The 16,764-nt window shown below is 38.2% G+C and overlaps 1 protein-coding gene across 14 annotated transcripts in view; it reads right to left on the minus strand.

Annotated features, from left to right (window-relative positions):
* The window catches only part of Znf438 (zinc finger protein 438), a 199,876-nt gene that overhangs the window by 41,135 nt on the left and 141,977 nt on the right, over positions 1-16,764 (minus strand). For 8 of the 14 annotated variants that reach the window (XM_033765630.1, XM_033765631.1, XM_033765628.1 and 5 more), the window contains one exon: positions 15,364-15,447. In XM_033765630.1, the coding sequence (XP_033621521.1) occupies positions 15,364-15,447 (84 nt within the window). Of the gene's footprint in view, positions 1-15,363; positions 15,448-16,764 lie in introns of those variants that run through there. The other 6 variants (XR_004517945.1, XR_779620.1, XR_779622.1 and 3 more) reach the window with 1 other exon arrangement.

Consider the following 16,764-nt stretch of genomic DNA (forward strand, 5'->3'; position numbering starts at 1 on the left):
TTGTTTTATACTGTGGATAAATTCCAGGCTGAATGCTAGCTTTGTTGCTGTTTTCCCATGTGACTTGTGAATTTCTTCTCACACCTTTCAAACTGTTTATGTGTGCTTTTGTAATTAAATCACCAGTATTGAAAAAGCTGATGTGACACCTTTAAAAATGCTGAACAAAACAAAAAAGATACAGAGTAATAGGTAAAGATATAGAGAATAAATAAAATCCCCAGAAATCTCCAAAAAGCACCTTCTAGGATACTACCAGGAACAATTTAAATTGATAGAATAACATTTTATTCTCCCCAGATTTATTAGCTTGACCAAGGACCAATTACTACAACCTTAAGAGAACAATTAAGGAAACATTTCGGTGCCCTGCTCCTAAGGACTGAATCATCTATTTTATTCCCTGTGGTCTCAAGGTCACAAGGCCTGGCTGCAGGAAAGTTTCTCATTTCTAAGTACCTCATATTAATCAACCTTCACTCCAACTGACATTTACTATGCTATTCTAGGAATTGACTATCGCTAGTCTGCAATTCTTTTTCTGAAACTTGCTGGGCCACATTTCAGAATTCACACATTACGATTTTAGAGAAGTAATAAGATGTATATACCAAATGTTACATAACACACAGCATAATCTGCAGGGCATTCGTAATTAAACCTGTGGCCATTTCTGCAGCAACACATGTGTCTTTTCACAACAAATGAGACAAATGAAGAGTTTTACATTGTTTTATTTCATTTTAGGTTTTTGCCTCTGAAAGAAATTAGTACCAAACTTCTGATGAAATTTTCCATTTTCAGAGCTTTATAGATCTTGGGGTTGAGCACAAAGAACTACCTATTGGCGGTCAGTAGAAATACAAAAGTGGGAAGCTGACAACTAGTGAATTAGATAATGAAATTTCAAAATCAACCTTGATTTGAATGCCTACATTAATACTTTTACCTGGAAGCTATTTATTTTAGCAAAACTGACATGCTCCAAATAAATCAGTAGCATTGTAGGAATAAGTTGAAAAGTATTTTGACTAGCTTATTTTGAGAAAGTGATAGATGCTTGGTGAAGGAAAAGGATGCTATGGAACACTTTATACAATAACTTGCATTAAAGTGAGTAAAAAGATTAGTGCCACAGTCTGGGGAAATCAGACAAGGATAATTGTATCAACTTGAGTTTTTGTTTTGTTTTTTTTTTTTCTCTTAATTTTGTCACCATGAAGCTCACAGGTAAAGTGACTGGTTAATCATTTGATAACAATCACTTAAATGGATTGCTATCTTGTTTTTTCCTCATATATAATTTTAATTTTTAAAGTTGCTTTTACAACATTTTATATTAGTCTCACCTGATCTTTATGGAAGAAGTACTGAAATAAATTATAATTACACATATTAAATCAGGATGGAGAGAATTTTTCAGAAAGCCTAAAATTATTGATATTTTCTAGTTACCTAGAGACAGGCTTATTAAATAATTATATTAACAATACTAATGGTCTTGCAATCCACACAGACGGAAGATACAGGGTGAGGGACAGAAAATATGTCATTCATATCCAGCGCATAATTGATTAAGCAGAAAAGTATTTACAGCCAGAAGACCTAGAAGAAGGGCTATTCTGTCTCCAGTCAGTCATAGAGCCTCTTAAACATGTGACAATTAACATCTCAGCACAAAGCACATCACCATACCTGGCTGCTCAAAGATAAGCGTCCAGTGTGCCTCTTTTACCTCAGTGTAAAGGCCAAAGTCCTTGCAACCACCTAAAAACCTCATGCTACTACTGGGCTCCTGGGGCCTGACTTATTCAATCTGCTTGCTCCCCTCACAGCCACAAAGGCCTTTCTGCTCTTCCTTAAATGTGTCGCATAGCCACCTACCTCTTCAGTGCCTTTATACTTGCTGTTCCCACTGCCCAGAACACTTTCCGGGATAAATTCCAAGTTCCTGCTTCACCTTTCCTTCAAGTATTTACTCAAATGGCCTCTTCCTAGAGGGGTGCTCTGACCACTTTACTTAGTGCTTCCCTACCATTCTGAGCTCCTGCTCTGGTTGGATGTGGTCTATCACCCATGGGTCCATATCTCAGAAGTCTGCTTCCTATGGTAGATGACAGATGGAAGGCCAGGTAATCCCTAAGATGTAGGGCCTAGTAGGGTGTCCTTGGGTCAGGGTGTCCAGCCTCAAAAGTGACTGAGATTGTTTTGGTGGGAACCTGAAAGAAGTCTGTCGTCAAGGTCTACTCGTGTCCAGAATGTGGTAGGGATGAGTAACTATCCGATGAATTTCTTAAGTGACAATGAAGTGACCAGTGACAGATATAAGGAATTTAGAAACTGAATTTACATGTTTCTAGAAAATGCAAAAACTAAAGAATTTCAAAGTGACTTAAGATTTCAAAATTTTCTGACAAGGAATATAGCAGCTCGAGGAGAAAAAGGAGGGAAGTAGGTCCCTAAGACCCATGAAGGATCCGAGGTAAGAACTAAAGTCTACAGGGAGAGTAAAGAGAGGGACTTTAAAGAAGAGGAGGTACGAAGCAGTGCTCTCCCCCAGAGCTGGGACTCTCCGCAAACCTGAAGGCAAATAGTGACTACTGATGACCCCAGAGGCCTCCATAGAGAAATGCAGCAGTGGAAGGGCGCAGTGGACAAACCAGACTGTGTGCCTGGTGAGTTATCCAGGTTCAGTTCTCTCCCAGGAGAGGGTGATTGGCTGGTAGCCATCTTGGAGAGCTTGGAGCTCAGAATAGCTTCAGGCAGACTCCATCTAGTGGCTCTTGGTTGCCTGGTATCAGGGAGCAGAGTTCAAGCCAGTAGGAGAACATAGACTATTGTAGACTCAAGGAATCCAGTTCTAGCCTCAGCCAGAAACTGGCCTGAACTTCAGAGGAACTAAAAAAGCAGGCTGGCTGGGTTTATCCACTACCCCACCATGAAGCTGCAGCTAGCTTGCTGGGACTAATCAATTTGGCTCTGGACTCCGTTTCCCACATTGCCTAACAGTGACAGCAGAGTCACCTTGAATTGAACGTTTTGGGGTTTAAAACAATTTTTTTTCTTTTCCCTTACTTTTCTTCCTCCTTTTCTAGTTCTTGGTTTGTTTAGTTTTTTTCTTCATTATTTGAACACAGTTTCTAGTTTTTGTTGTTGTTGGTCTGTTCTAGTCTTATTTTTATTTTTTCTTTTTTTTCTTTTCCACCTATCTGCTTTCCCTGTTTCCTAAAGTTTGTTCTCCAGCCTTGCTTCTGATCTCTTGCTCTTCTTTTATTTCTATTTTTTTACCCTCTAACCCATTTTAACTCTTCTTCTCTAAAGGATAAAATGCCATATTAAGGGCTACAATTTGTCATTTTCTAGGCTGTATTTGATGCTATTGTTATTGTTTATTGTACTACTTTAGCCAAGGTGACATAATTGTGCCAATCAGTTGTTCCTCCTGGTATACCAAAACTGAGATCATCTAAGTTTTTTTATTTGTGTGTGTGTGTGTGTGTGTACCATGGGTTGAACTCTGGACCTTGTGCTTGCCAGGGCGGCACAACGCCACTAAGCTACATCCCTGGCCCATGCCTTTTCTTAAAAAAAGAAAAAAAACCTATAGTCTAGTGCCAAAGAACTAGCAGTGGGCCAAGTAGGCAGAAACTTCTCATTCTCAATAAATTGAAGAGTTAAGATCCTGCAACAGACTCAAAACCCAAAAGCCAGTGGTACCTGGAAGACACTTCTGAGAAGCAGTCCTATTTTTTTTTTTTTTTTCATACCACGGATTGAACTCTGGTCCTTGTGCTTGGAAGGCAGGCGGTGGCACCACTGAGCTAAATCCCCAACCCAGAAGTAGTCATTTCTTAAGAATTCTGAATACTGGCTATAAAGCTACTTGCCATAAGCAATTTACAAGCAACAACTGAGGAAACAAATTTTTAAAAAATTAGAAAATGAGAATACACTTAAACAAGATGCGATCCCCACAGACTTTCAGCTCAGCAAAGGCAAACTCCGGGGGAAATGAAATGGAACAATCTGAAAGTCATCCACCTGGACTCTCTGAAGTGGTAACAGCAGAAGTAACAAAGTAGATGAGCAAGGCTGCAGAAAAAAAAATCAAAGCAGAAATAACTTCCTAGATAACTACAGGGATGGTGACCAGAAAGAAATATACACATTAAAATAAAACAAACAAACGAACGAACAAAAAACAGAGGAGCTCAGGAATGTGATGAAAATGTGAGCATCTGGCACAGGAAAGAAATGGAATCCATGAAACATATCCAGGTTAAAAATTGCATGGAAAGTATATGAAGCAGAATGAGCCAATGTGAGGACAGAACATCATATACAGAAGCCAGGATTGTGGTCAGTGATCATGAAAAGAGAGATTTCTTAAAAATAGCAAGGAACCATGAGAAATCAATCCAAGAGCTTCTAGATGATGCAAAGCATAACATAAGATCGATTGGAGTCAATGAAAAAGCAGGAGACAGAGCAAATGACATAAACAAAAAAACTGTTCTTAGAAGTAATGGCAGAAAGATTCCCAAACAGGGAAAAAGAACTTGACATACAAGATAAGTGAGGCATGCAGAACACTCCAATTAACCATGATCAATCTTCCCAAGACATGTAATAGTCAAGATTCCAGAAATTCAACACAAGGACAGAATATTACAAGCTGGTAGAGAAAAGAAACAAATCACCTATAAAGGAAAGCCCATTAGAATCAGAGCAGACTTCTCAACACAAACTCTTAAGTTAAGGAGAGCTTGGAGTGAAGTGTTTCAAGCCATAAAGAAAAACAACCTCCAACTCAGACTGATGTATCCTGCAAAAGTATCCTTCAAAATTGATGGAGAAATAAGATACTTCCATGACAAATAATATCTGAAGAAACTCATGACCACCAAATCAGCACTCCAAAGTGTTCTGAAGGATATTCTAGAAAGAGACAATAAGGACTACATCTCCATGAACCCCAACAAAATGAATCTACCAGGAAAGGCAAGAAATTAAACAGAAAAAAAGAAGGAAGCCAACAGCAGAAACATAACATGACAGAGCTAAGACAATACCACCAGTTACAACTGTCAGTGTTAATAGTCTCAATTCACAAATTGAAACAAAAAGACTGACAGAATGGATCAAGAAGCAACATCCAACAATATGCTGCATACAGGAAACACATTTAATTGAAAAACAAATTCAAAGACTGAAAGTCAAGGAATGGAAAACATATTCCATGTGACAGGAACCTGGAAAAAAGCAGGGGTAAAAATTCTATTTACAGACAAGGTGGATTTCAAGCTAAGACTGATTAAGAGAGATAAAGAATGTCACTACATCCTGGTAAAGGGAACAATACAAGAGGAAGTTATAACAATCATAAATATATATGCATCAAATAGCAGTGCACCCAACTATATGAAACAAATATTAACAGACATGAAAAATCATATAAGCACTAATACAGTTATAATTAGAGACCACAATACCCTACTGTCTCAGACAGATTAATAACTATACAAAAAAATCAGCAATGAAATATTAGAATTGAACAAAACTTTTGAACAAATGTACTTAGTAGATGTCTACAGACTTTCACCTCACATCAGATTACACATTTTTCTCAGCTCACATGGACCTTTCTCCAAAATAGAACATATATTAGCTCAGAGATTATGCTTAAGTAAATGCAAAGGAATTGAAATGATTCCATACATATTATCAGACCATAGTGCAATGATGTTGGAAATCAACAGCAAAAAAAAGCAGAAGAACTTCATAATCAAATGGAAGTTAAATAACATCTTCCAGCACAACCAATGGGTCACAGATGAAACTGAAGAAGAAACAAGACAATTTATACAATTAAACAATAATGACAGGGGCCAGGGGATTTAGCTGAGTGGTTCTACCACTTGCCTTGCAAGCACAAGGTCCCAAGTTCAATCCCCAGTACCAAAAGACAAAAAATTCCACCCAAAACGATAATGACAATACAACATATCAGAACTTATGGGATGCAATAAAAGCAGTCTTAAGAGGGAACTTTATAGTGGTGACTTCCCATATAAGGAAAACAGAATGAACTCATATAAACAACCTAATTTTGAACCTCAAGCTTCTAGAAAAAGAAGAGTAAGTCAACCTCAAAGCTCACACAAGGAAGAAAATTATAAAAATCAGAGCAGAAATTAATGCAATGGAAACTAAGAAAAACAATACAATGAATCAAGTTGGTTCTTTGATAGATTAAATACAACTGACAAACTCTTAGCCAACCTTATCAAAAAAGGAAAGAAAAGACTAAAATCCTTGCAATTAGGAATGAAAAGGGTGAAATAACAACAGATCCTGTAGAGATCCAGAATATCAATGCCTACTTTGAGAATCTTTATTCTAATAAGATGGCAAATGCAGAAGAAATGGACAAATTTCTAGTTACAAATAAATTACCAAAATTGAATCAAGAAAATATTAAAATTCTAAATAAGTCAATTAAATAGAATATGTAATTAAAAAATTACCAACAAAGAAAAGCCCTAGCCCTGATGGATTTGCTGCTGAATTCTATAAGAAATTAGAGAAGAACTAACACTGCTACTCCTCAAACTCTTTAATGAAATTGAAAGGGAAGCAATACTCCCAAATTCATTCCTGGAAGCAAGTATTACCCCTGATTCCAAAAAACAGAGAAGGATCCACCAAAAAGGAGAACTACATGCCAATTTCCCTAATGAACATAAATGCAAAAATCCCCAATAAGATACTGGCAAACAGAATGCAGCAATTCATCAAGATTATACACCATGATCAAGTTGGATTCATCCAGTGATGCAGGAAAGGTTCAACATACACAAATCAATAAATATAATACACTATATTTATAGAGCCAACAACAAAAATTAAAAGATCCTCTCAATAGAAAGAGAAAAGCGTTTGACAAGGCCCAACACCCATAAAAAACCCTACAGAAAATTGGTGTAGATGGTCTTTATCTCAATCTGATAAAAGCTATCTATGACAAACCAACACCCAACATTATACTAAATGGACAAAAACTGAAAGCTTTCACTCTAAAATCAGGAACAAGACAAGGATGTACATTTCACCATTCTTGTTCAATATAGTTTTAGAAACACTAGCCAGAGCAATTAGACAAGAGAAAGAAATAAAAGGAATAAGGATAAGAAAAGAAGTTAAATTATCATTATTTGCAGATGACACAACACTTTACATAAAATACTCCAAAAACTCCGAAAGACTTTTAGATTTCATAACCAAATTCACTGACATAGCTAGATACAAAGTCAGCTCTCAAAATTCAATAGCCTCCATGTACATAAATAACAGACTCATAGAGAAATTAGAGTAACAATCCTTTTCACAATCACATCCAAAAAATGAAATACCTAGGAATCAATCTAACGAAGGAAGTAAGACCTCTATAGTAAAAACTACAGTACTCTGAAAACGGAGACTGAAGAGGCTATCACAGAATGGAAAGGTGCACCCTGTTCCTGGATAGGAAGAAGCAATATAGTAAAAATGGCCATACTTCCAAAATTGTTATACAGATTCAATGCGATATCAATCAAAATCCCAACAGCATATCTCAGAACTAGAAAAACAATCCTAAAATTCATTTGGAACCAGAAGAGACCTAGAATAACAAAGGCAATTCTGGGCAACAAAGGCAAAGCAGAAGGTATCACAATCCCTGGCTTTAAGTAATACTACAAAGCTACAGTGAGAAAAATAGCATGGTACTGGTAAAAGAACAGATCTGAGGATCAGTGGAACAGACTAGAGGATACAGAAACAACTCTAGACACACTAAGCCATGTCATCTTTGACAAAGGAGCAAATCACACTCACTGGAAAAAAGCTATCTTCTTTAATAAATTCTGCTGGAAAAACTGGCTTTCCAAGTGCCGAAGATTGAAACTAGACCCATATCTTTCACCATACACTAACCTAAAATCAAAGTGAATCAAAGATCTCAATATTAAAACAGAAACACTAAATCTGCTGGAAGAGAGGACAGGTAGAACATTTGCGGACATAGAAGTAGACAAAGACTTCATGAACAAAACCCAGACAGTTGGAAATACTACAAAGAATCACCAGGCATTTCATCTCATTAAAAAGCTTTCTGCACAGTAAGATAAACCACCAACAGAGTGAAAAGAACACACAGCATGGGAAAAAATTTTTTATCAGCTATTCCAATAAAGTACTATTACCTAAAATATCTAAAGAACTAAAAAAAAATCAGACCCCCCCAATTTAAAGACCCAATGCAAAAATGGGCATCTGAAATTAAAGGACACTTCTTAAAGAATTAGAAATGGCAAATAAATATAGAAAGTGTTCATCATCACTGGTCATTCATGAAATGAAAATTAAAACAATGCTGAGATTTCACCTTACTCCTGAAAGAATGGCTCCTATAAGAAGTGAACCATTAAAAAATGCTGGAGGGGCTGTGAGGAGAAAGGAACCTTTCTCTACTCCTTGTGGGAGTACAGACTGGTGCAACCACTATGAAAATCATTGCGGAGATTTCTCAAAGAACTGAAACTAGAGGCTCCATTTGACCCAGTATATCTCTTCTTGATATCTTCCCAAAACAAATGAAAGCATCATATGACAGTGATATATACACATCCATGTTTACAGCAGCACAGTTTGTAATACATAAATCTTAGAAAGAGCACAAATGCCCATCAACTGATGACTGGATAAAGAAGATGTGGTTCTTTTATATAATGGAGTACTACTCTGCCTTAAAAAAGGATGAACTTCAAACATTTATAGCCAAATGGATGAACCTTGAGGCCATACTCTTAAGTGAAATAAATCAGACACACATTTGTTTTTGGTACCGGGGATCAAACTTAGGACCTTCTGCTTGCAAGGCAGGCAGTGGAACCATTGAGTAAATCACCGGCACACATGTTTAAATACCACATTGTTTCTCTGGTGTGAGAAACAAAAAGTGGAAATATGGACTGAGATGTATAATGGATGTTGGAAGATGGGAAGAAAGTGTTCACATGGGAAGGGGAAAAGGGAGGAGGGAGAAAGGAAGGAAGGGACAAGAAGAAAGTGAAAACAGAAGGAAAACATGGAAACAAAGCTTTTGTACGTACGGAGGGGAGGAGTCTGGGGGTGGATAACATCAAATAACACTTATTTAAAAATAAAAGCTGCTAGAGGGAAAAATAGATTTCAAAATTTTGAAAATTAAAAAAGAAATAGGATGTCTTTGAACCACCTCTTACCACCCGCTTCAATTTAATGTTATTCACTGCCAGAACAAGGAAACAGGATAGCATCATGACAAAAGGGGACAGACAAGGTCACTGGACATCAATGAAAGGAAATAAAGGAGAAGAGTAAATTGTGCTGCTGGGTATAAACTGGAAGAGTCAACAAAGCAAGCAGACTCTGGAGAAGAAAGTGCTTTAAGATGAACAGGCACATGCACAGGGACTGCAGCAGGTTGGAGTGAAGACAGAAGGAAAGCTAGACATGGGAACACTGAGCCTCAGAGGCAGAGCTTAGTAACACCAACATGAAGGACAGTAGAAGTATCAGGGAGTGGAAAAAGAGGCTAAAACATCAACTAGGCTCAAGCTTACTCAAGATCCTTAAAGACTTACAGTGGATGGAGCTTTCTATCTCTTATTTTTTATGGCCAAGTATAAGAAAGCCACCTTTTGACAGTTTAGGTTTTCAGAAATGAAACTAGATATAAACAACTATACCAAGAGAGTAGGTTGGGCCAGGGATTTATCTCAGTGATTCTGCTGCCTGCCCCACAAGCACAAGGTCCCAAGTTTCATCCCTGGTACCCCCCCAAAAGAAAGGAGTGAGCTAATTATGACACGAACTAAATATGAGACCAGGTTAATATACCTCAACCGATCTCCAAGAGTTGCTACATGATGGTGGAAACAACAATGGGACACTCAAGGGAAAAGGAAGCCAGCTGTGGCTGGGAGCAAAGGTCACCCCCAAAGGTGACTAGCTCTGCCTCAGCAGAGGACTCTGATCATGTGAGCAACATGGCAGCCTGAAACCACAGAGGCCTATGAGACAGGGGTGGAGCCTGCCAAATGGAGCCGCTTGTCCCCAGGCTCCCTGAAAGTTAAGGAATTGGATGCTGGGGCAACGAAGCTCATCAGCTGGCTACAGTTCAATGAAAAATGAGGCCTTATTGGGCAAATCTGACTCGATTTGAGCTTGCCTGGATCTATCAGGAAGTACACACTGGTGAGTCTTAGCAAGGTGGTGGAATCCCACGTCCCACATCGCTCAGGGAATGAAACAGGTGCATTAGAGGAAATGTAAAAAAGGAAGAATAGAGCAAGGCCACAAGAATGGAAGGTGGGGGGAAGCCCTAGGAACTATTTACATGTCCAGTGACAGAGTGCTAATAAAATGGTCATACCACCTTCCAATGCAATACCTTGCAGCAGTAAAAAGGAAGCATAAGTTAGATACTCTCCAAGATGTGAGATTTACAGCATGCTGCCACTTGGATTAAAAAGCTTGGGAGACACCCACACAAATAAATTCCTGTGTATGTACAGAATAGTTCTGAAAGGAAACAACCCCATATTAGCACTGGCTATTGTGGGGTAGGGTAACAGAAGGTGGGATGGGACAGGTGCTTCTTTTCCAATGAACACCCTTTAGAGGTGCCTGAGACAGGAGGTGCTCATAAAAATCTGTTGTGTGATGAAAGGAAAATAAGTTTACTTAATTGAATCAGTTTCTAAATGCATATCTTTTGGGATGTTCATGATATGCACACATGACTATGTCTAGATATACACACAGAGAATGGCTCATGTCTTTTATTTTCTTTGACTACTTAATGACGAGCATGGCTAATGACCAGGGAAGTAATCTAGTAATCTCACAGGCAGTGTGTAACTGCCTCCTGAAGTCAAGCACTGAGAAGTATCAGAGCTCATTACCTCCCAAGGACAATTGGAGTCCTGAGAATTGTTCCTCCAAATATTTGGCTCTTTAGGGCGAGAGAAGGCAATTTGCAATAAAGGTCAGTTATGCTAGAATAACTACAGTTTTTTAAAATGTAGTTTGAACAATAGGGGGCCTCACAGAAGATGAAAATGCCATTAAGTTTTTTAAAAGTCTAAAATACTAAGAAAGTATGACTATAGGAAATCTTTCTTGGCAGCATAGCTACAACAGTGGTTTATTCCACCACACATTCACCAAGCCATTCACAGATGGTGTGAGCTAAAACCTCTCACCTGCACCTACTAAATTACAGATCTTACAGAACTGTGCACTAAATAATGAGAAGTAGAAATTTCCACTGACATTCATAATTTCTGAAAATCCTGCAAAATTACCCATAACAGAGTTAAAGAGACTCACAGGACTCTCAGGTACTAAATGTGGACTTTTATTAACTGAACATAAAAAGCCCACTCAGTAAAATTAACTTTGCATAGTTATTCAACAAGAATATTTAATATTAGGATTTTAAATATGGGCTGTTTTATTTGTTAAGCATATTAGAGCAACTCTTGAAAAGTTATATGTACAGTTGGTGAGAAATTGATCCAACTGTGGATGAAAAGGAAACTGGGGGGTACTGTATCCTTATGATCTAGAACAGTGATGGCGAACCTTTTAGAGACCCAGTGCCCAAATTAAACCCCAAATCCACTTATTTATCACAAAGTGCCAACACTGCAATTAAACCTAAATTCTGAGGTTTTAGTTAGAAAAAAACAACTCATACATTAACATCTCCGTCTTAAGAGAAAAGCACAGTACGAGTTTTCAATGACACAAACAGCCTGCTGCGGCGCGCCTGCCACGCTTCACCACCACGGGTCTAGAACATATGTAGGCCTCTAGCTGACCCTTTACTCAGACTCTTCGATAACGTATTACTGTCCTGCCACGTTTCAAAGTAAGAAAAGTGAGGCTTGAGGAAGTAAGGTTTAACAAGTGAAGTCCATAACCAGATGGGTCCCACTGCAATCTGAAGCAACGAACTTCCTCTCCTTCATTCTTTTCTTAAAGGGGGCAAATTACATACAAAGTCTTCTTAATCTCAAATATGCCACTTCTGAATTTTAAGGAGAAATAAATCAAAATAGAAATGTCTTTATATTTAAAAATGTCTAATGTCATTAAATGGAATTTTCTTTCAGAAAGCCCACTTATTGTAGGGCTAATGGAAAATTAAGACACTTCAAAGAAAAGCCAATTTCCAGGGAATCTGAAAAATCCAAGAGGGCTGCTTGGACATTTAGTTTAGCACTGGATCTGATGGACTTTGCAGAATGCAGCCGGGGGGCTCTAGAGCACTAGCCCACCCCGTCTACCTAGCTTTATTAAACTCTTCCACAACTGCATAATAGAGGTGCGTGTGGGGGCAATTCCCTAGACTGCTAAAAATCACTCACTTTCTGATTTTGCCTGGCAGAATCAAGGCCTGCTCTGTAGCCTGAAACAAAAATTTCCCACTCATCTCGCCCCCTCGGTTTGGGCAAAGTTCTACTGCATCTGCTGAGGCCCATAGGCCTACTGCTGAGCCTGTGAGGAAGGAAAGGGACAGAGTAGGGAGCGGCCCTGGATCTAGGCTCAGAAAGAAAGTGCTGCCAAAGCAACCAGTACAGAGCCAAAAATTTTAGGTACTGTTTAGGTTTTGATTTTATTAAACTGAAAAACCTTATTTTCACTTTCATTTGCTGCCATCTCTGTTCTCCTTCCCACTTAGTTTTCAAATAATAAATTACAGTAGGGGCTCAAATTATTTTCCAAGACAGTCTCTGGTTAAAATAAATATGGTAAAACTCTGGAGAGATCTGGAATAAAAGAAACGTCTCATAACATAAGGGGCTCAACTTCATTTTGTAGAAAAAACTATCACGGCACTTAGCCATTGCCTCCCTATCCCCCTCGCTGGCCAGGAGCTACAGGAACAAGCGGAGCCAGTAAGACTTTACTGCGTGTTGACCGAGCAGCATGCACTGTAAAAAAGGACTTAGGCACAAGTCCTTTTGTCCAATAATTTAAGATGCCAAACATCATTTCCGGTCTTCATATCTGTAGCATTCAGCGTTCTGTAGCATTCAGAGTCATTGTTTCTCAGACCAACATTTCAGGAAATTTGAGCCAATACAAAGGAAATAAGCACATTTCCAACTGGAAATCTTGTATCCTGAGTCTAATTTTGTTCATTCTTCTGGCACACCCGACCAGCTCTGCCGAATTATTCTCCCTAGCAACTCTCTCCCTCCCCTTAGTAACACCATCAGGCTCCTTACACAGAGCATAGGCCTGTAGGAGCTGTCTGTCACACAGCAATTCAATCATCTCCCTTAAAGAAAAGGGCTTCTTATTATCTGAGCAGCTAAGTTTCTTTACCTACAGTTTCTTAAACATCCCAGTGAAGAGTTATGTTTTGTGTCAGGTACTGTACTTTGCATGTATCATCTCATTTGATCCTCACAATGACCTGAGTGGGGAATTACTGTTACATCCACTTTACAGATAAAGATTCCCAAGCTGGTCAGCCACAGTAGGGGACGCAGACAGAATGGGCTCTTTCTCCACCTCATGCCGACTAAGCTACCATGTGCAGTTGTGGCCAGCAGCACAGCCTCCCACAGAGCTTGCTTGGGGTCTGATGAACTCAGATGGAACTGACTTCAATGCCTGGCTGTCAGGTACTTCTGGCTTTGCCAAGTCAGTCTCTGTGCCTTTGTGTCTTCTACGAGATAGGGGTAATACACTGTAGTGTATTATAGGGATAGTACACTATAGGTCAGGTCAGGATTAAGAGAGAACAATACCCATGAGGATGGCAGGGTAGTCCCCACCATGTCAGATGCTCAGTGACATTAGTTTTCCATTTTCTCTTAAGCATACAGTTCTTACATTTATTTTCAGTATGAATGAGAGGCAGAGAACTTGAATGCTCATCATATAGAAACAGTTCCAAATCTTTAGACCAATGTTTCTCTTTTAAGAGGTAAATGAATAAAAGGGAGAAGTGGCTCATCTTTGTTAATAATCACGCCAGTAAAACTATTTTTTTCCTCTTTCTGATGACAACCACTTTGGCAGCTCAACCAACCCTAACATCTGATCCGTACCCCCAAGATCTCTTACTCCCTGTCCTCTTCCACCCCCTAAGAAGTCAGCCGACTAGGTGTTAATTGGATTAACAATTCAGTGTGAATGAGTTAACATGTGTGCATCCTAAAGAGCTATTTTGTGGAGACTCTCAGTTTTTGTTTACACTGAGTAGTGAGGCCAATTGTTGCTCTTCAACCTAGCAGAGAAGAAAGCTACTACAGTACTCCAGTAGAGTTCAGAGAGAGGGGTTGGTCAGAGCTCAGTGGCTTCGTGAAGGGCAGACTTGGAATGGGGCTGGGGACACCAGCCACATCTCTGGAGGACAGTGGTAGCCGTGGCATCTGATTTCTCAATTTAGGAGGGGAAATATGTGGTATCTCAGTGGGAAGGGGACAGGACAACCATTTACAGATTTACTATTTTGCTGATTATACATTAAGAAATAAATTTAACATCACTAGTAGAAATGTTGGACACCAAAAGAGGAACCAGTGTAGTCAATAATGTTGAATAAACCAGATATGTAAATACATCATGACATAAGAAAAAACCAATATTCTTTATGAAGAATTTAAATGCCAATTACCTTTAACACTAATGGCAAGAAGATAAAAAATTAAACAATGTAATTAAATTCAAGTAACTATTCTTTTGCGGCCACATAATTAATGAAAAGCAATTTTAAAGTTTAATCATTTAAAATACATTTCAACGCTCACTTCAGCAGCACATATATTAAAATACATTTCAAAAGTTCTCTATTTCAACTAGATTTTTAATCTTAATTAAGCCCTATTTATTAGTTCTTGTTTCTGAAAGGATTTGTTCTTGATTTCAAGCTCTTCTGATGAAAAACAGTTGAAAACCATATGAAACTTTTTTTTTTTTGCTTTTACCACAATTAGGATAACACTATCTTTCTGAAAAATAATTTGTAGCACACACAAAATTGTATTCATTATTATGTAACAGTCAAGTAGGCCTCTTTATCCATCCAAGTGACTGAAGAGCATAAAAAATTAAGAAGCTAGTGGTCTCCCAAGGACAATAAGCAAGACAAATGGAAGTTCTGAAATGCTTTATGTCCATTCTCTCATTATTCTTATTGTTGTTACATTACCAGAACTGTTAGCATTCAGCTGAGTCACAGTGGGAACCTAGACCTTGAGAAATGAACTTCAACATGGTAAAAGCAGCAGGTCATTATTTGATATCCTGTAATACCTGTGCGCACTGTCTTTCCAGGAGAGGCCGGCGTTTGCTGAGCTCGCTGTTTCTCAACAGGACTGGTGGGCTTGGAGACATCACCTGCAAAAGAGCTTCCATGAGCAGCATTAATGTCTCATGGCAAGAAACCTCCCACCAGGGAGGTTTCAAATCTAATGTCTTGATAACATCTCCACCGCAGTGGCAATAGTTAAATATCTGGGCTAACAAGATAACTGTTAGTGCAGGAAATCTTTTTGTTAGTGAGATAAACAGAAAGATAAGGTTTCAACATCCAAATGTGCAGTCAGCTGGAACACATGCAGAAGGACACATGCAGAAGATTGGGAGTTTTTTGCTTTTGATCAAAACATCACGATTGTGAAACTGAAGTGGTTAAGATTGCGACTTTGCAACAGTAGTATTTTTAAAAGCAAGGGACTAGAGCCACAAAAATATTTTTATATTGTAATTTCAAAAGTAGGTTCTTTATAGAAAAGAGACATTTCTGAAGCGTCTGTATTCTTTATGAAGAATTTAAAAGCCAATTACAGCTCTTATCCTTAGGGGTGGTGTGAATGAGTTAGAGGTATAATTCAGAGGTCAAGAGCTTGCCCAGCATATGCCAGACTAGGGTTCAATCTCTAAAAGTGCAAAAAGAAAAGAATTCCACTGCTTTGTAGTATAGTTCCACTGATGCTCTATCTTCACTCTGATTTTTTTTTCTTTTTCTTTTTATTGAGGTTATTGGTACAATCTAGGTGTACAATACAATTACATTCATCATTGGGATTCTGTACCTTTACATAATAGGTCTTGATTCTCATTTTTCCCCTTGTCCCTGCCCTCCCTTCACCCCCTCCTCCCCTCCCCATTTACGAACACTTTATTTCCATTTTTTCAGTTTCTCATATTTTTTTCCTCTCCCTTATTACCTCTCCCCCACCCTTCCCACTTTCCTTACACCTTTAGCCCTTTACTTCCTATTTCACATTATTAATTATCTCATTAGGATCCTGTGTACTATTATAGTTTTTCACACCAAAGAAACTATTCGGTATTTCAGTTAAAGAAATCTCTGTATGAACATTAAAAATAGGGAATCCTAAAATAAAACTAAAAAGGAAAGTAAAAGAGAAAAGGCAATGATGTAACATCAAAATAATCCTTAATTCTGGAGATGAAAATGGTCCCTGAACATATTTAAATTGCTTCTCACTCTTATAGTCTTATCTTATTCTTTTTTCATTATTTAGAGAATACTTTATTAGTTTCTGTAATCAAACTCACGTAGATATGACCTTACATATTTAGTACGATGTGTTACCCCTGTACACAGGGAAAAAAAAACCATAAAAAATAAAAATAAATTAACATTTATAGACCAATATGGTTGTCCATTTCTGTACAATGCCAAGT

Source organism: Fukomys damarensis, unplaced genomic scaffold (assembly GCF_012274545.1).
Source record: "Fukomys damarensis isolate Sample0158 unplaced genomic scaffold, DMR_v1.0_HiC HiC_scaffold_19, whole genome shotgun sequence".
Classification (NCBI taxonomy): Eukaryota; Metazoa; Chordata; class Mammalia; order Rodentia; family Bathyergidae; genus Fukomys; species Fukomys damarensis.